Source organism: Myotis myotis, unplaced genomic scaffold, assembly GCF_014108235.1.
Source record: "Myotis myotis isolate mMyoMyo1 unplaced genomic scaffold, mMyoMyo1.p scaffold_m19_p_3, whole genome shotgun sequence".
Taxonomy (NCBI): Eukaryota; Metazoa; Chordata; class Mammalia; order Chiroptera; family Vespertilionidae; genus Myotis; species Myotis myotis.
This window is the reverse complement of record NW_023416335.1, coordinates 81,971,263-81,991,608: the sequence shown is the minus strand read 5'-3', so window position 1 is coordinate 81,991,608 and position 20,346 is coordinate 81,971,263. Positions and strand designations below refer to the sequence as shown.

The 20,346-nt window shown below is 41.1% G+C and overlaps 1 protein-coding gene across 2 annotated transcripts in view; it reads left to right on the top strand.

Moving 5' to 3' along the window:
- Positions 1-2,810: 2,810 nt before the first annotated feature.
- The window catches only part of EPSTI1 (epithelial stromal interaction 1), a 117,627-nt gene continuing 100,091 nt past the window's right edge, over positions 2,811-20,346 (top strand). Inside the window, exon 1 of one of the 2 annotated variants that reach the window (XM_036300915.1) lies at positions 2,811-3,140. In XM_036300915.1, the coding sequence (XP_036156808.1) occupies positions 2,974-3,140 (167 nt within the window). In that variant the 5' untranslated portion in view covers positions 2,811-2,973. The remainder of the gene's footprint in view (positions 3,141-20,346) is intronic. The other variant, XM_036300916.1, reaches the window with a different exon arrangement.

Here is a 20,346-nt window from a genome sequence, read left to right as displayed (position 1 = left end):
TAAAGGCCACTTTAGATGCCTACTGCAATAATAAATCACATTCACATTTTTTATCACTTTGAGAATGTGGTGAAAGGAGAAGTGAACAGAATAAGCAACTTAGGTTTTGCCTATTATTCTCTATTTCTGTCTTATGTTTTCAAGTTTGGTGTATTACATGGTTGTGTTGTAAGATAAATATGGACAACTAAGTGTATTCCTGAAGTCAGTGATACTATTACTAGCTCCTTTAATATGAATGGTTTTTCCTTAATTTGGGTTTTCCCTTACTGGTATTTTGAATTTAATCCAACCACCAAAGCAATTGCAAAACTTCCAGTGGTGTTTTCCCAGCAGTAAAGATTTTGACGATGGCCTCCGGAAAGACCACCCAGATCCAGTTTTTTTACATTTCTCACCCTGCAGGCACCTCTAACCTAATAGTTTCCAAACCAAACTCTTTCACCTTCCCCTAAAACCTGTCCCTCCTCTTGGCTCTGCCAATGATCCATTCACAAAACTAAAATTTTAAAGGCACCATAAAAACAGCACCATTAAATTATAGGGGCTCTAATATAGGCATATTATCTGTCAATCAGAATTTTTCACTTCAGCACTATTGATATTTGGGGCAGGATGATTCTCTGTTGTGGGGGCTGCCCTGTGCATTGTGGGTGTTTCACAGCATTCCCAGCAGTCTCCTCTAGGCTGCTGGAAAGTTACCCACTTATATATCACTCACCCATTCTCTCATGTGGTGTGTGCATTGATGTGAGAGCACGGGCTAACCTTTTACCAGGGTTCTTGGGGGGCGAGTGGGGGGGGGCGATATACAGCAATGGCTGGGGAAAGAAGTAGGGTGAGTGGGGAAGTAGGGTGAGTGAAGCAGCCTGACCTCCAACCCCTTCTAGGCTTCAGGATAGAAAATGCTTCCAGGCATTGTCAAATGTCTGCTGGAGACAAAATAAACTCTATTTGAGAACCACTAATGTGGATTGTGTCTTTATTCTTCACAATACCCAACAAAGGAAGTATTGTAACTTCATTCCACATTATAGAGATGTGGAAACTGGGTCTCTAAGAAATTAAGAGACTTAACCTTGGTCATGTGTCTAGGATGTGGCAAAGCTGGGTCAAAGTACCGTACAAATGGTCTCCCCTTCCCTCTGGGCCTCTGTTGCTCAGTTCTCCTTTGCATCTATTTTTTTCTTCTTTTCTTTTTTTTAATTTAATTGTGTTAATTTTTCACTGGGAATGTCTTGATTTTGCCCCATTCTTTCTATTTCCCTTAGCTCAGACCTGTATTTTTATTACCTAGATTACAATAACTGGGCTCTTTATTTATCTCCCAGATTTCACTTTTAGTTTCAATCTCCCTTTTACATTGCTAGCAGATAGATATTATTACATAGCTGCCCCATTGAAAACCTTCCCTGTCTTCCACAGTGCCTATAGCAGTGGTCTTAAAGGCAGTCCTGGCACCAGCAGCATCCCCTGGAATCTTGTTAGAAATGCAAATCCTTGGGCCTCATCCCAAACCTATTGAATCAAAAACTCAAGGGTTAGGGCCCGAAGTCTGTTACAACACATCCTCCAGGTGGTTCTGATGCTTGTCAAAGTTTGAGAACCTCTGGCCTTCTTGATAGAGCTCTAATGCCTTAGGTGCCATGCAAACCTTTGACTTCCTCCCTCCCTTCCTACCACCCCCCCCCCTGCCCTGCCCCCTGTTCCTTGCCACTTACCTTCTCTCCTCCTGTCCTACCCATGCATTTACCCTGCCTGTGCTTCAATTTCATTCTGTCACCAGCTGTCAAACATGTATTTCTAGTCTAAGCACCGTAATATAACAAGGCAATCCAGCTCCTGAATGGCTTGCAGCTGGGCTGGGGTGCTCCAGCTACACTACCCCACGTGGAGTTAGGTATACATCCTGCCATTTTAAGCCAAAGCCTCTGCCACTGTGTCTCTTTTCTGGTGAACTCCTATGTCTTTCATGGCTCATTCTCAAATGTCCCTTTTTCTTGAATTACTCAGGCTAATCCCCAGTTTCCTTGAGCGCTCACTAGCTTCACCACATCCTCTTGTTATTTCACTTGTTCCCTAGTGGCATTAGCTTCTGTTTACCTGTCCCCTAGAATACAGGTTATGTGAGGGAAGAGCCTCCTCTCATCTGTGTATAGCCAGCTTTATGACCAGGGTGATCAATGCAGCACACATCAGAATTCTCTGAGAGCTTTGTAAAAATGCCTCAATGTCTACAGGTGCAGAATCTTGCAAATCCATATGTTAAAAAATCCCCACACCGTAGTTGAATCACTGCACAATGTCTTGCACAGAGCAGGTAGCGAATCAGCATTTATTGATGTCTAATCAATTACTTAGCAAGCTTGCCTGGAGAATCATCTCTGCCCTACCCCTCAGCTTGCTTCTCCCCTTGTGTGTTTTCTCTGCTTTTGATTTCAGTTTCCATTTCCTTTAACTTCCAAGTACTTGCACAACAACCAAAGAGCAGCCATCACTGATTTCTTAGATGATTGTAAATACTGACCTAATTTCCGGCATCTCAAGGTCTGCAGTCTCAAATACCCAGCAGTAACCTCAAATTAGGGTAACCTGTTGAACAGTCCCTCAAGTATCTCTCAGGATTCTAGCCACCTTGCGGCTACTCACTCACAGAAGAGTTACCTTTATTATCCTCTCAGGTTGGTTGTGAGACTTTAACCAGACTCCCCCGTAGAGGCCAAGTCAGCTCAACTCAGCACCCGGGGCGGGCGCGGCCAGAGCTGGTACCTGTGATAAGTAAGGTTGGAGGTGCCAGACTGGAGCACGAAAGGGGAAGGAAATCCCCGGGGCGGGCGCAGTTTGCAGCTGGTAGCAAGAAATCGAAACTCAGCTGTTAAAACCGCTGCCCCTGCTCTTCGGAATCGCAGCTCGAGACTCGCTTAGCGTCCCGGCACGCATCCCTCCTGCAGCGGGCCGGCCGCGGACGGAGCCATGTACACCCACAGCCGGGAGCTGGGCACCTCCCCCGCCTCCCGCCCGGCCCGGGACCCCTCTGTGCGGCGTCGGGAGCCGGACCCGCTGCCAGGCCCGCGGCAGGTTTTGGAGGCGACTCCGGAGACCCCTTCGCGGGACGGGCCGGGGCAGGCGGACCGGGGGCTGTAAGTATTTTACAACACCCCTTGGAGGGCGGAGGGGGCAGGAGCCTGACCCCAAACTTACCCACCGCAGACACCTACCTTCTTCATCAGTACAGTTTGAAACCACAGGGGCCCAATAACAGGGCTTTTGAGAGAAAGGAAGTTCATTTGCCTAAACAAAAGCACATGTAAATGGAATGTGTGAGTTCTTTACGTATTTATCTGAGCCCCTATTCCTTCCAAGACCAACAGTCTCCTGATTCTGGCGACTGGCTCCAGGATTGAAATACTGGGCGTGGAAAAACTGCCTTGGCTTCTTCCTAATTTCCAGGTATCTTCAGAACTCATACTCGTTAGAAAAAAATGTCTTACTGTATCAAACATCGGTGCCCTAAATGCTGTCTCCACATCCGCTGCAAGGTCAGGGAGGAGGGGGCATGCGCTAGGGGGTTGCTCCAAATGCTGCCTCCCAACGAATCGAAACTCGCAGATAAATTAGCCACGTAGGACCAGAGGAGTTGCGGGAGAGAGTGTGGAAGTGACTGCAGTTCCTGTCCCTGACATTGATAAGTGCTCTTCATATTTACTCTTGATCTTTGGTTCAGGGACTACAGTTGGTATCCTGGAAACATTTGTTATGCAAAGTGTCAGCGGTTCTCTCTTTCTGCCCAATAAAATGAGCTTCTGTAACTCAACAGTATGATTTGTAAAGACATTATTGCTTTTGAAGTGCTGCCTCTGTGAATTGGAACTGTCCAAATGGCTTCATTGCTAGTTCCCTCTTTTCATCAACTTCCAGTCACGTGAAAGACAAATGCTGGTTGCTAAGAAACAATATATAACCTTATGACCAATAAGCAGATTTACTTTCATCCCTTAACTTTAGGGAGAATTCATAAGTACCAGGCTTTTAATATTATTCAGTTTAGGGTTAACCTTAGTTGAGGTAGATGAGCTAGGTGGTTTCAATGCGAGATTGCTACATTTTTCTCCTCAAATAGAAGCTCATTAATTTCAAGTAACCTATATCTCCTTAAGCTGTAGCATTTAATGTATCAGAGGTCATGGGCATTTAGTTTCAGGTTGATGATAAATACCCTCTACATGCTTCATTTTCTATTAAAAATCATCTACTTAGGTACAAAGCAAATAAATACCCAGTAAAATATTGGGTGTTGATGGCCTTATGTTCATTGAACATGTTTATTGACCAAGTGCTATGCTCTTATCTTGAGGTGGAGTGTTTGTGCCTTGTAAAAGCATACTGACTTAAAACACCCACCTACTCACATATAAATATAAATAAATAGATTTTAAGGTAGTCTCTTAAAATGATTCCTGAGGACTGTTACTAGTAGACTCCAAGGCAAGGCTGAGTTTTTGACTGTATTTGGATTTAAATAGTTGCAAGTATATTTACTAATTCTTATTGGCTTTCCCACTTATTTTTAGTTGGTAATTTTATCTTGTCTTTAAATATCATAAGCTATCTACACAGAACTAAAGAGAAAAAAGTTCCCACAAACTTCTAATCCAAAATAATTTTTTACCCTTCCTTTCAGTAGTTTGCTTGTTTGTAAACATCTTACTCACTTATTCATAGCTACATAAGTATAAGACTAAGGCCTGGGTTTTTCTGGAAGGGATTTTTACCTTGCTTTACCCAATTCTCGGCAATAGGCTCTTGCCTGTGATCATAACATAGGCAGGTTCACTTCTTTCAGATACTTGAACTATACCTGGAAGTGGCCTTTTGATGCTGTTTGAAGGAAAGACATACTGAAAATGAACCCATACTTTGGAATTTTACTAAACAGTTAACTTTAACATATGTATGTACAAATTCAGTTTACCTTAACATATTTGTAGCCTGCTTTATACTACAGGAGTTTAAGAACTGTAGAGAGTTAGAGATGAGCAGTATTAATAGCAAACACATGTTGTGCTTAGTATGTGAAAGTGCATGACATATATTAACTCTTTCAGTCCTCACGGCAACCCTATAATAAGAGAGGATTTCTAACTCTGGATATTTAATTAAAAATATAGGGACAGATAACTACTCAGCAAAAGACAGGCACTAAGAAGCTTACAGTCTAACTGTTGGGGCAGACACTTATCAGATAATTACATGAATAATTCTTTACATGTGTTATAAAGGAAATCCAGGGCCTGAGCTAGACTTGGGAGCAGGAGGTGATGTTTCAGTGGCAAGTCCACAGTATAATTAGGAGTTGTGTGGGGTTTTTTTTCTTACTAATAGTCATTCCAACAACAAATAACTACAATTCAATTCAATCCTGACTCTAACTGCTCAGAGTTAGAACAGATGCCACAAATTAAGGGTTTACTACCCTAAGTCTGCCCCCACTTTAGGAGCAAGCCACAAGTGGGGTCCCCAGGCTACCAACATTTCTTCCCAGCTGACTACAAATTTGGGGTTCCCATCACTTTCCTCTACCTCTAGGTTCAATAATTCTCTAGAATGAATTACAGAAATCATGGAAACTACAATATTTATGATTACAGTTTTATTATAAAGCATATAACTCAGGAACAGTCAAATGGAAGAGATTCATGGGGCAAATATATGTACAGCTTCTATACCTTCTCGGGGTAGGTCACCCTCTTAGCACCTTGTGTGTTCAAGCTCCCCAAGCCTCATTTTTCATTCAAGAATTTTTATTCAGGCTCCGCTGCAGCATGACTGATTGATTATATCACTGAGTAGTGTGATTGAGCTCCATGCCCCAGAGGTGGAGGTGGGGTGGGGAGTGGACCTGGAACTTCTAACCGTTAAATCACATGTTTGGTTTTTCTGGCAAACAGCTCCCATCCTGAAGCTATTTAGAGGCCCCCACCAGGAGTCATCTATTTCATTAGCATATAATCCAGGCTTTTGTTAACGTGAAAAAAAACATTCAAACCCGTAAATAATTCTTGTGAGTTTATTTGAGTCAATCTGTTGACAATTGCCAGGAAGCAGAACGTTGAGATAATGCTCCAGAGAATGACAGGTTACATCTATATTTATACATTGCAATCAAAGGAAGGATGTAGGTGGGTTACATGAAATCCATTGTGATAGACTAGAGAGGTGGGAGAAAGGAAAGTGGGGGTGGGGGTGGGGGGTATGGGGGGAACCCCTGGGATTGGATAAAAAGTAAAATGATAGACACATACTTAGGTGGGTGCAGGAACAATTAACATGATAACAATGAAGGAATTTGTGGTATCTGTCCTGGAGTCCAGGCACATTAGGTTGTGCCCCAAGAGGTCCAGCAAAAGGGAAGTTACAAGTTACCCAGACATTTCAAGGGTATGTTATTTTAGATGCAAAAAGACAGATAGGCTCAGTTAAGGTAAAGGTTGACCTTGTCAGTGAAGATCCCGGCCTAGGATGTTACTACCCACCATAACGGCTTTGAGTTAAAGCTTAATTTCAGACCATCCTTTGTGGTTACTTTAGGGCTCTGAGTTTGCAAGACTGCCATGCAGGCCTCCCCTGAGCTGTCAGGTTAGCATGTGGCCCCTTTCGTCCACACTTTTATCATTTGTAACTCCAATGATTTTAGGAGCTCTGTGCCAGGAACCAGGAACAAAGACTAAATATTTATTTATTTTTATTAACAACAGGAGTTTAAGTAGCTTCTGTGACAGCCAGGGAAGCTTGCTATGCAGGTCCCCATCAAAAGGACTTACTGTGAAGGGCATAGCCAATTGACAGCCTCTGTGCCACCCTTTTGGAGCCATTACACCAGTGGTTCTTAACCTTCCTAATGCCGCGACCCTTTAATACAGTTCCTCATGTTGTGGTGACCCCCAACCATAAAATTATTTTTGTTGCTACTTCATAACTGTAATTTTGCTACTGTTATGAATCGTAATGTAAATATCTGATATGCAGGATGTATTTTCATTGTTACAAATTGAACATAATTAAAGCATAGTGATTAATGACAAAAACAATATGTAATTATATATGTGTTTTTCGATGGTCTTAGGTGACCCCTGTGAAAGGGTCGTTCAACCCCCAAAGGGGTCATGACCCACAGGTTGAGAACCCCTGCATTACACCCTTTGCTCTGAGAGCACACTTATTCTGCACTCTTCCCAGCCAGTGACTGAGCATTCCAGGGTATTAGTAACAGCCCATTCCTGCCCATGCGGAACTCCTATTGGTCAGCTTTTGCCAGAAGACTCACCATTGACCTACCCAAGATCCTCAGAACTGTATAGCAGCAGTGTGAGGCTCTTCTCAATCTCCCCTCTCTCCTTTCATAGATATTAGACCTGCTCATGTTCTCAAGGCTTTCCCTGCCTGCTCCTGCTTATTCCCCTTTTATCTTTCACAGGCATCCCCGCCCGTCCCACCCCCCCCCCCCCCCGGAAATCTCTCATGTCTAATCCCATCTTGATGTATCTTTGATGTCGGCTTCTGGGAGAACCCAAGCAGACAGAGTCTTTAAGATGCACCTACCCCTGACCACACAGCTTCCACACTGTGTCTGATGGACTGCTTTATATGTGTACTGGGGAAACCCACTCCTTTTTCTCATTTCCTGCCTTGGAACTCGGGGGACATTCCCTAGCATTCTTTAACGTCAGTACCTGTTTTTGGTTAATCCTCACCCGAGGATATTTTATCCCATAGATTTTTTGGAGAGAGTGGAAAGAAGGGGAAAAGAAAGAGAGAAACACTGATGTGAGAGAGAATCTACTGGTTGCCTCCTGCATGTGCCCTGATCAGGGCTGGGGATTGAGCCTGCAACTGAGGTATGTGCTCTTGACTGGAATCGAACCTGTGACCCTTCAGTCCATGGGCCGATGCTCTACCCCCTGAGTAACCTAACTAGGGTCAACACTTTACACAGCTCATTGTGCTACTAGAAAGGAAATAACCCTGGTAACTAATACTCTAACCAATGAGCCACACAAGCCAGTGCTCTCATGGATGTTTCTATCTCTCCGTCTCCCTTCTTCGCTCTCTAAAATCAATGAAAACATATTAAACTAGCCACATAAAATAGTCTTAAACAGAGTTCAAGCTTCTACAAATTTATGAGAGTCAATAAGAACCGTTTACTGTTTCTCCTTCACTGCAATGCTCCAGATTTCTCTAAAGTCTCTTCATATGACTGAGAAAATAAGCTTTGCCTATAGCTGCTAAATAGCATAAAAGCATCAGGCTATCCCTTTTCCCTGGGAATGGAGAGCTGAATAATACCAATGTTCCCTTTAATGCTCTGAAACAATAATACACAAGGAGAGAAACATCTGTGATTGATTCTGATGAGTACTCTTCTTTTTTTTTAAATCCTCACCTGAGGATATGTTTTCATGAACTTTCAGAGACAGGAAAGGAGAGAGAAAAAAAACATTAGTCAGTTGCCTCCCATACACACCCTGACCAGGGATTGAACCCACAACCTAGGTATGTGCCCTCAGTTGAATCAAACCTGCAACCTTTTGGTTTAGGGGACAACACTCCAACCAATGAAGCCACCCCGCCAGCTGAAGAGTACTCTTCTAGATGGCTCAATATAAATGGCTATTTATTAGGGGGCTATTTAACCCAGTCTCCACTTAGGACTCATAAGTATTCAGGAAGTTTGTAAGATAACAGGTAGTATTTAACAATACTATTTAATGATTTTCTAACTTTATGATAATGATATGGCTCAACGATTACCAGACTCTACTACCAAACTAATCAGTGGAGCTCTGCCTGTTTAACTTATTTTTGAAATGAGAAATGCGACAAAGCATTGCGATACTGTGGTAGCACAGAGTGAATTAGCAGTGACCTGAAATAGTTAAACTGAGTACCTTGAAATGAGTTGCAACCTGAAAGAGTTAAACTGAGAGACTAAAACCAAAATAACAATCAATAACGTAAACTTTTTTGTCTGGAACTCTTAATCATGTGCTAGACCTTGTGCTAATCATATTATATACTTTTTAAAATTTTTCTCTTCACAATAAAGACATTGTTATTTTTTAGATAAATAAACTGAGTTTTGAGAGATTAATTGATGTCCCAAGTCTCAGAACCAGCATTCAAACAGGAGTCTACCCACCACAGGCTGGATCCTGAACATGTTGTAGAGCTGGAGAAAGGACTGAAGTGCAACTAGTTAATTTCCTATCAATTGTCATATGTTCACATCAAGAAAATAGAACCCCTATAGGCCAGGGGTGCTATAGAAACAGTAATGTGACATTTGTTTACAGCTTTAAAATGATTTGGGTAGAGAAGTAGTTTATAAGAGCAAATTTTCTGTGGGATTCTTGCTGTATGTGATAAATTCTTGACATTTTTTTCTTTTTCTTCATTAAAAATAAATTTCCCTTTAGTGGGTGACTACCTACAGTTTGAAAAGCACAGTTCTATGCATGGCAGAAGAGATTATTGGAGTGAATGGAAATAAAAGCCATTTTTGTTTGATTAGATCAAATATACTTTCCTGTTTATGTGGGAGGGTAGAAATCATGGTCCTGCTTAGAATGAATTTCCAACTCTCTTGCACTAGATTCCACTCCTCAGTATATGGTATAAAATTGCAGCCTGCCAAGTCTTAGGGAATAATCATTTTTATTCAAATACAATATCACCAAAAATGAGTGGGCATTTCTCAAAAAGCCTTTGACAGCTGAAACAGTGAAACAATAAATCAACAGGATGATGAAAGCTTGAAAACATGTAACACCTATAATAATCAGTAGATGTGTAGCAGAAATGAGAAAAAGAGAAACAGTTCAATTACACAGTAGGTTACTTACTTCAAAGTCAGTACAGTGCTGTAAGGTTATACATATTGTTAAGGTTAATTGCATCTATTCAGAATGTATTTGAATCTGAAACAAAAGCTTTACAGGAAAAAAAAATCAAAGGCAGAAGACCGTATTTGAAGTGTTTGTTGTATATCAGAGAATCAACAGATGATGGTTCCTTTGTTCTGTAATGTTTGTAATCCCTCCACCCCCATATAAACACTTAAAAGGCAATCCATTACAGTCTTGAAAAACTGAAGACATCTGCCATCATTAAAACTCTAGGGCTAGTATTGCCCAGTGATTGTTTTACTATGGAACCAGTGAGAGCAGAAATTCTGTGCTACCTAATCTTGTAAGAAAATGTGAGCCCTAAATCTTTAAATATATTTTTCATTTCAAAATCTTTGGAATATTTTTTCTTGATTATAGAAGTGAAGTCATATCTGCATGTTACAATCACTCAAACATTGTAAAAATAATATAAAGTCCTCTGCAATTCTAATCCTTAGAAATCAACACTTCAAACATTTTCATACAAAGACTTTTTATTTTTAATGTGTAGGTTGTGCTTTTTGACTCTTTTATGCCAAGTAGGAAGTCTTAGGACCATTATACCCTTTGATTTCTACTGCCAATAGGAGGTGACAGGTATAAGAAGATATGCTCCGTTTCTAATCTTTATTTTAAAATGTGATTGCTCTATATCATATAGGCAGATACTGTTTTTTACATTGGTTTATTATTTATTTGCACAAGGAAACGACTCTAGTTCTAACAGTAGAATCTTGGATAATATCTCCTATGTGGTACTATTTCCAAAAACGTTTAACCTAAATATTTAATTGTGTGGGAAATCATTTCTCAAATTCAGATTGTGAGGCATTTTATAAATTCTGTAAGACAATTTACCTGGTGTATTGGTCAGGGTTTTTCAGCAAAATGGAACTAATAGTATATATATACACACACACATACATACTAGAGGCCCGGTACACAAAAATTTGTGCACTTGGGGGGGTCTCTCAGCCCAGCCTGTGCCCTCTCTCAGTCTGGGACCCCTCGGAGGATGTCCACCTGCTGGCTTAGGCCTCCTCCCCGGGGGATTGGGCCTAACCTGGCAGTCAGACATCCCTCTGGCAGCCCAGGAGCCCTCAGGGGATATCCACTTGCCAGCAGGGAGCAGGCCTAAGCTTCAGTAGGACATCCTTAGTGCTGCTGAGGAGGCAGGAGAGGCTCCTGCCATCACCGCTGTGCTGGTAGCCGTCAGCCTGGCTTGTGGCTGAGCAGAGCTCCCCCTGTGGGAGTGCACTGACCACCAGGAGGCAGCTCCTGCATTGAGCATCTGCTCCCTGGTGGTCAGTGTGTGTCATAGTGACCAGTCATTCCCAGTTGTTCTGCTGTTAGGGTCAATTTGCATATTACCCTTTTATTATATAGGATAGAGGGCTGGTGCATGGGTGGGGGCTGGCTGGTTTGCCTTGAAGGGTGTCCTGGATCAGGGTGGGGGTCCCGCTGGGGTGCCTGGCCAGCCTGGGTGAGGGGCTGATGGCTGTTTTCTGGCTGGCCACAGCCCCTTCAGGGTGTGTGTGGGGGGGTCCCGCTGGGGTGCCTGGCCAGCCTGGGTGAGGGGCTGTGGACTGTTTTTAGGCTGGCCATAGCCCCTTCAGGGTGGGGGACCCTACTGGGGTGCCTGGCCAGCGTGGGTGAGGGGCTGATGACCATTTTCAGGCTAGCCACAGCCGTGGGCTGGAAGCAGGTATCTGCGATTTATTTATCTTCTATAATTGAAACTTTGTAGCCTTGAGTGGAGTTCAGGGCCGGCAGGACAGGCGGGAAGCTTGGCTTCCTCCATTAATGGGGGCAACCCAAGCCTCCTGTTTGCTCCAGCTCTGTGACTGCCGCCATCTTAGTTGGGTTAATTTGCATATTTGCTCCTGATTGGCTGATGGGCGTGGCTGGAGGGCATGGCTTGTGGGTGTAGCAAAGGTATGGTCAATTTGCATGTTTCTCTTTTATTAGGAAAAAAAAATATATGATTTATTGTAAGGTGTTGGCTCAGTGATGGAGGCTAAGAAGTCCCACGACCTGCCATCTGCAGGCGGAAGACCCAGGAAGGTGCAAGGCGCAAGCTTGAAGGCATGAAAGCAAGAGAATGAAAGTGTCTCCCACTCCAAATCTCAAGGCTCAAGAGCCTAGAGCAGTGGTCGGCAAATACATTAGTCAACAGAGCCAAATACAATGATTGAAATTTCTTTTGAGAGCCAATTTTATATATATATATATATTTATTTATTTATTTATTATTAGTTAAGGTATTACAAATGTGTCCTCATCCCCCCCATTAACCCCTAACCTCCCCCTTCCGCCCCGCACACTCATGCTCCCATCCCCCTGTTGTCCATGTCTATTGGTTTGGCTTATATACATGTATACAAGTCCTTCGGTTGATCTCTTCCCCTTACCCCCACCCTCCCCTACTTTCCTTCTGGGGATTGATAGCCTGATCGCTGTTTCTCAGTCTTTGGATCTGTCCCTTTTCATCAGTCTATGTTGTTCTCTATAATCCACAAATGAGTAAGATCATGTGGTATTTATCTTTCTCTGACTGGCTTATTTCACTTAGCATAATGCTCTCCAGTTCCATCCATGCTGTTGCAAAAGGAAAGAGTTCCTTTTTTTTTTTTTTTTTTTTTTTTTTTTTTTTTTTTTTACTGCAGCATAGTATTCCATTGTGTAGATGTACCACAGTTTTCTAATCCACTCATCTGCTGATGGGCACTTAGGCTGTTTCCAAATCTTACCTATGGTGAATTGTGCTGCTATGAACATAGGGGGGCATATATCATTTCTGATTGGCGTTTCTGGTTTCTTGGGATATATTCCTAGTAGTGGGATCACTGGGTCAAATGGGAGTTCCATTTTTAGTTTTTTGAGGTGGCTCCATACTGTTCTCCACAGTGGCTGCACCAGTCTGCATTTCCACCAGCAGTGCAGAAGGGTTCCTTTTTCTCCACATCCTCTCTAACACTTGTTGTTTGTTGATTTGTTGATGATAGCCATTCTGACAGGTGTGAGATGATAACGCATTGTCATTTTGATTTGCATCTCTCGTATAATTAGTGACTTTGAGCATGTTTTCATATGTCTTTCGGCCTTCTGCATGTCCTCTTTCGAAAAGTGTCTGTTTAGGTCCATTGCCCATTTTTTTATTGGATTGTTTATCTTCCTTTTGTTGAGATTCATGAGATCCCTGTAAATGTTGGAAATTAAACCCTTATCAGTGGTATCGTTGGCAAATATGTTCTCCCATGTAGTGGGTCTTCTTGTTGTTTTGTTGATGGTTTCCTTTGCTGTGCAAAAGCTTTTTATTTTGATGTAGTCCCATTTGTTTATTTTCTCTTTAGTTTCCATTGCCCTAGGAGCATTATCAGAGAAGAAATTCCTTTGGCATATGTTTGCAATTTCGCTGCCTGTAGATTCCTCTAGTATTTTTATGGTTTCCCGTCTTACATTTAAGTCTTTTATCCATTTTGAGTTTATTTTTGTGTATGGTGTGAGTTGGTGGTCTAGTTTCATCTTTTTGCATGTATCTGTCCAATTTTCCCAAGACCATTTATTGAAGAGACTGTCTTGACTCCATTGTATGCTCTTGCCTCCTTTGTCGAATATTAATTGAGCATAGTGGTTTGGGTCGATTTCTGGGGTCTGTATTCTATTCCATTGATTTATATGTCTGTTCTTGTGCCAGTACCAAGCTGTTTTAAGAACAGTGGCTTTGTAATACAGTTTGATATCTGGTATTGATATCCCACCTACTTTGTTCTTTCTCAGGATTGCTGCAGCTATTCGGGGTCTTTTTTTATTCCAGATGAATTTTTGAAACGTTCGTTCTAGATTTGTGAAATATGCCGTTGGTAATTTAATGGGGATTGCATTGAATCTATAGATTGCTTTGAGTAGTATGGACATTTTCATGATGTTGATTCTACCAATCCATGAACACGGTATGTTCTTCCATCTGTTTATGTCTTCCTCTATCTCTTATTTCAGTGTCCTGTAGTTTTTGGCATATAAGTCTTTTACCTCCTTAATTAAGTTTATTCCTAGGTATTTTAATTTTTTTGGTGCAATGGTAAATGGGATTGCTTCTGTAGTTTCACTTTCTGTAAGTTCACTATTGGTGTAAAGAAATGCCATTAATTCTGTATCCTGCTACATTGCCGAATTCATTTATTAAGTCTAATAAAATTTTGATGGAGTCTTTAGGGTTCTGTATGTACAGTATCATGTCATCTGCAAATAAGGACAGTTTTACTTCTTCTTTTCCAATCTGGATGCCTTTTATTTCTTCTTCTTGTCTGATTGCAACGGCTAGTACTTCCAGTACTATGTTGAACAGGAATGGTGAGAGGGGGCATCCCTGCCTTGTTCCTGTTTTTAGGGGGAATGGTTTTAGTTTCTGCCCAGTGATTATGATGTCGGCTGTGGGTTTGTCATATATGGCTTTTATTATGTTGAGGTATGATCCTTCAATTCCTATCTTGCAGAGAGTTTTTATCAAGAAAGGATGTTGGATTTTGTCCAATGCTTTTTTCACATCAATTGATATGACTATGTGTTTTTTTCCTCTCAATTTATTTATGTGATGTATCACATTTATTGATTTGCGGATATTGTACCATCCTTGCATCCCTGGGATAAATCCTACTTGGTAATGGTGTATGATCTTTTTGATGTACTGCTGGATCCGATTTGCTAGGATTTTGTTGAGGATTTTGGCATCTATGTTCATGAGGGATATTGGCCTATAATTCTCTTTCATTGTATTGTCTTTATCTGGTTTTGGGATTAGGGTGATGTTGGCTTTATAGAATGAGCTGGGAAGGGTTCCTTCCTCTTAGATCTTTTGACATAGTCTGAGGAGGATAGGTTTTAGGTCTTCCTTGAATGTTTGGTAAAACTCCCCTGTGAAGCCATCTGGCCCCGGGCTTTTGTTTGCTGGAAGCTTTTTGATTACTGTTTCGATTTCCTCCATAGTTATTGGCCTATTGAGATTTTTAGATTCTTCCTGATTAAGTTTTGGAAGGTTGTATTTTTCTAGGAATATCTCCATTTCCTCCAGGTTGTCTAGTGTGTTGGAGTAGAGTTGTTCATAGTATTTTCTAACAATCCTTTGTATTTCTATGGTGTTTGTTGTTATTTCTCCTCTTTCATTTCTGATTTTGTTTATTTGGGTCCTCTCTCTTTGTTTCTTGGTGAGCCTGGCTAGAGGTGTATCAATCTTGTTTATCCTTTCAAAGAACCATCTCTTGGTTTTGTTGATTTTTCGTATTGTTTTTTTGGTCTCTCTGTCGTTTATCTCTGCTCTGATCTTTGTTATTTCCTTCCTTCTGCTTACAATGGACTTTTTTTGTTGCTCTCTTTCTAACTCTTCGAGTTGTAGAGTTAGGTCATTTATTCTCATTGTTTCTTGTTTCTTGCAGTAGGCTTGTAGAGCTATGAACTTCCCTCTCAAGACTGCTTTTGCTGTGTCCCATAGGGTTTGGATTGTTGTGCTTTCATTGTCGTTTGTTGCCATGATGTTTTTTATTTCTTGTTTGATCTCACTGGTAACCCAGTCGTTGTTTAATAGCATGCTATTTAGTCTCCATGTCTTTGATTTTTCTGGATTGTTTTTGTTGTAGTTGATTTCCAGTTTTATGCCTTTGTGGTCTGAGAAGATGCTTGATATGATTTCAGTTTTCTTGAATTTGAAGAGACTTTGCCTGTGACCCAATATATGGTTTATCTTTGAAGACGACAAATGTGCACTTGAGGAGAATGTATATTCTGTGGCTTTGGGGTGAAATATTCTGAAGATGTCAATTAATTCAATCTGATCTAGTGAGCCATTTAGGATTAATGTTTCTTTCCTGAGTTTCTGTTTAGAGGATTTGTACAGTGGTGATAATGGGGTGTTAAGGTCCCCTACTATGATTGTATTGCTGTCAATCTCTCCCTTGATCTCCTCCAGAAGATTTCTTACGTATTTGAGTGCTCCTATATTTGGTGCATATATATTTACCTGAATTATTTCTTCTTGTTGGACTGCTCCCTTTAGTATTATGAAGTGGCCTCCTTTATCTCTTTTTATGTCCTTCACTTTGAGGTCTAATTTGTCAGATGTAAGTATTGCTACCCTGGCTTTTTTTTCACTTCCATAGGCCTGAAAAACCTTTTTCCATCCTTCACCATCAGTCTGTGTGCGTCCTTTTTTCTGAGGTGGGTTTCCTGTAGACGGCAGATATATGGGTCATGTTTTCTTATCCACTCATTTACCGTATGCCTTTTGACTGGGGAATTTAATTCATTTACATTTAAAGTTATTATTGATAGAAACTTGTTAGTCACCATTTTTGTTCTTTACTGCTGCGTTCCTTCTTTGTTTCCTATTTTTTCTATTTACAGCAGACACTTTAGCATTTCTTGCATTGCTGGCTTGATTGTAATAAACTCCCGTAGACCGTTTTTGTCTGTAAAGCTCCTGATTTGACCCTCAATTTTGATTGATAGCCTTGCTGGGTACAGTATTCTTGGATTCAGACCCTTCCTTTGCATGACTTTGTATATTTCGTTCCATTCCCTTCTTGCCTGATGTGTTTCTGTTGAGAAATCGGTCGCTAGTCTGATGGGGGATCCTTTGTAGGTAACTTTCTGTCTCTCTCTGGCTGCTTTTAAGATTCTTGCTTTGTCGTTGGTGTTTGCCCATTTAATTATTATGTGCCTTGGGGTCAGTCTTTTCGGGTTCATTTTGTTTGGGACTCTGTGAGCTTCTTGGATTTGTGCGAGTTTTTTCTTCCCCATATCAGGGAAATTTTCTGTTACTATTTTTTCAAACAGGTTTTCTATTCCTTGCTCAGTTTCCTCTCCTTCTGGCACCCCTATTATTTGGATGTTGTTTCGTTTAGCGTTGTCCCAGAGGCTCTCCTCCTGCTCTTTAATTTTTTTTTTCTAGAAGCTGTTCTGTTTGGGTATTTTTTCCTACCTTGTCTTCTAGCTCGCTGATGTGGTCCTCTACTTCTTCTAGTCTACTGTTGATGCTTTCTATTGAGTTCTTAATAGCAGTGATGTCATTTTTCATTTCTTCTTGTTTTTTCTTCATTTCCTCTTGGTTCCTACACATATTGTTGAATTTGTCTTCCATTCTTTTCATCCACCTTATGGCCATTTCTCTGAATTCTTTCTCTGACAGGTTGCTTGCCTCCATTGCCTCCATTTCGTTTACTTCCTTTTCTGATGATGCCTGTTTTTCTTTCATATGTGGGTTAGTTCTTTGTTTCACCATAATCTCTCTTATCCAGGTGTTTGGTTATGTAGTTCTCTCTCTGCTGCGTTGATTTAAAGGCACAAAATACAACACAACAAGGCACAACGTACAAGGCACTGAACATAAATGTATTCACGATATTAATAACCCCAAATAAAGGTGACCACCCGAGCGAAGAGAATTAGGGGATAAAGAAGAAAAAAGAGAAAAAGACTAAAGAGAAAAAGAAAAAACAAAAAGGAGTGCCGAAATGAGATTGGGAAAAGGGAGAGAAGGAAAAAAAAAGTAAGAGAGAGAATGAAATAGAGGTGGGGAAGAGGCTATTTGTATGGGGAGAAAACTCTAATAGAACCACAACTAATGTCAACGAATTCCAGCAGCAGATCCCTGGAGATTAATGCAACTACAAACAACCACTAATATCAAGCGAGGCAAGGGAAAACAGAAGCACAAAAATAATCAGAGAAAGAAAAAATAAGCAAAACAGAAAAATGAAAATGAAATACGAAACAATCTCCCAAACAAGCATAAAAAAACCCAATATAATCTAAATCAAGCAAACAGTAGCAAAACGACAGAGAGAGAGAGAGAGAAAAATAATTGGATAGTGAAGAAAGATAAGAGAGAGGTGTATATGGATTTAGAGCAAGGAATTGGAAATTAGATATATAAGTAGGGTGAAATTTAGACAGTGGGTAAAAAGAAGGAATAGGGAAAATCTAAAGCAGGAATAGGGTAAGAGAAACAGGACAACAAAAGGGGAAAAGTGAGGAAGAGTGTTTTGGCTTAAGGGTAAAGGTGAGATAGAGAGAAATGATGCTAAAGGAACGATGAAAATAGAGTGTAGAACACTAATCCCAAAATAAAATAAAGAAAATAAAAAATAAAACGACACTTGAAAAAATGGTAAAATGATAGCAAAAATACTGGTTAAAAAAATGTAGTAATTAAAAAGGTAAAATCCTGTGATGAAAAAAAAATAATAAAATAGGTTCTTAATGAAATGGTGAAAAAGAATTAAAAAAATATATAAAAATATGCAGTAGTGAAGGTGCTTCAGATCTTCTACTCTTCTTTTTGGCATGCCTTAGTCCTGCCAGGCATTCAGGAGAGTGTTGAATTTCCCTGCGATACACTGTCCCTCCGTGCCATAAACCACAGTCCTGATTTTAAGGCAGGTTGTATTTGTTTACCAGACTGCCTTTATTTGTATTTACAGAAGAGATAGTTCGTGGCTCTGCCTCTGGGTGGCAGTGTGTCTGGATTGACCTCCGAGGCTATAAGTCCTCTCTATCAGTAGGGTTTATTTTCTCTATGGTACTTGAAACTGGTTTGGGAAAGTCCACTGCCCAGAGCTGGTTCTTTAATCGTTACTGCCTGCTCTGTTTCCCAGGCTCCCCAAAAAGAACTTTCCCCTACAGGCTCTGCAAATGACCCCAACTGGGGAATCCCATACACTGGGTTTAATAATCAAATGCACGGATCTTAGGGGAACTGTAACAAGAGCCTGATACGTTGTGCAAATTCGCAAGCCTCCACCTTCCAAGTCTGTGCGCAGTCTCCGCGCGCCCACTTGCCCCTGGCACCAAGCAGCCAGCATACTGGCAAAATCCGAGGCTGCTTTTTTACATCCAGTCCAGCTATGGGCTTATTTTTAGCATTCCCTTCTGCCAGCAGCCCTGTGGGGCCCCTTCCCCACTCGCGGGTCACGTTGGTCCCAACGGCTGTGGACTCTGTGGAGTGCAGATTTTGACCCACGCGCGCGTTCCTCTCTCCAACCTGAATTGAAAACCGCACCTTTAGGGGAAGTCTAACCTTTCCGTGAGAAGAAGCAGTGCTCATCTGAGTTCACGTAGTCATGCTGCTTGAGATCCCTTGTTTCCAGGTTAGTATCTGATCTCTGGATGCCAGTAACAGCCACTCAAGATGGCGTGGTCTCCGCTGCTGAGCTGGCGCACCGGGAGAGGTTTCAGCCGCGGTCTCCAACCGTCCTTTTTTTTCTGGGAGTTCTCGGTCTTTTTGAGAGCCAAATTTTTTAAACTTAAACTATATAGGTAGGTACATTGTTATTAACTTAATTAGGGTACTCCTAAGGCTTAGGACGAGCCACACTCAAGGGGCCAAAGAGCCACATTTGGCTTGTGAGCTGCTGTTTGTCAACCACGGGCCTAGAGCACTGAGGGTGGGTGAGGATCTTTGCGTCAGCTTGACAGGCAGGCAGAATGGTTTCCACCTTCCTCTGCCTTTTATTTTTTCTATTCATGAAGGCCCTCAGTGGATTGGATGACGTCCACCCAAATTAAAGAGGGGCGTTTACTTTACTGAGTTTATCAGTTCAAATGGCTATATCTTCCAGGTAAATCCTCACAGATATATGTGACCCAGTTAAGTTGACATATAAAATTAATTATTACACCTGGTCTCTTCAAAAATAAAAATGATTAGATTGTAGGAGTCTAAAAGGCATGCCAAACCATAGGAGTGTATATTTCATGATTGGATCTGGGATTCAGTAGGAGTAGGGAAGAATATAAAAAAAATTGGAGCAAGTTAGAAATTTAAATATAGACTGAATACTAAAATTCCTGGGGTATGATAGTTCTATCATGTTTAAGGAGAACTCTTTGTTCCCAGGAGATACATGCTGAAGTATTTAGTGGTGATGTGTCATGACTCTGCAGCTGACAATCATATGGTTCAGAAAAAAAACAAATGAAGAAGAGGAAAGAGAAAGAGCAATGTAACAATTGGTACAATTAACAATTGGTAAATATAGATAATAGATATGGGTTTTTATTTTCCACAATATTTTAATTTTGCTTATAGGCTTAAAACTTAAGATTAAAAGGTGGGGGAAAGTAACTTAGATAATATCCTAAAGTTCATGGTACCTCTCCCTCTTTTGCCATTATTCTTTTGGAATCTGGATAAGTTAAAAGAAGGCTTGTCATGGAGCTGTATATTTTAAAATTTGTACAGTTTACCCTGGGATCAGAACTGTGCTATTTTTAAAAAAATATATTTTTATTGATTTTTAGAGAGAGAGAGAGGAAGGGAGAGGGAGAGAGAAACATTAATTGCCTGCCTCTTGCCCACCCCTCACTGGAGATTGAGCTCACAACCCAGGCATGTGTCCTGACCAGG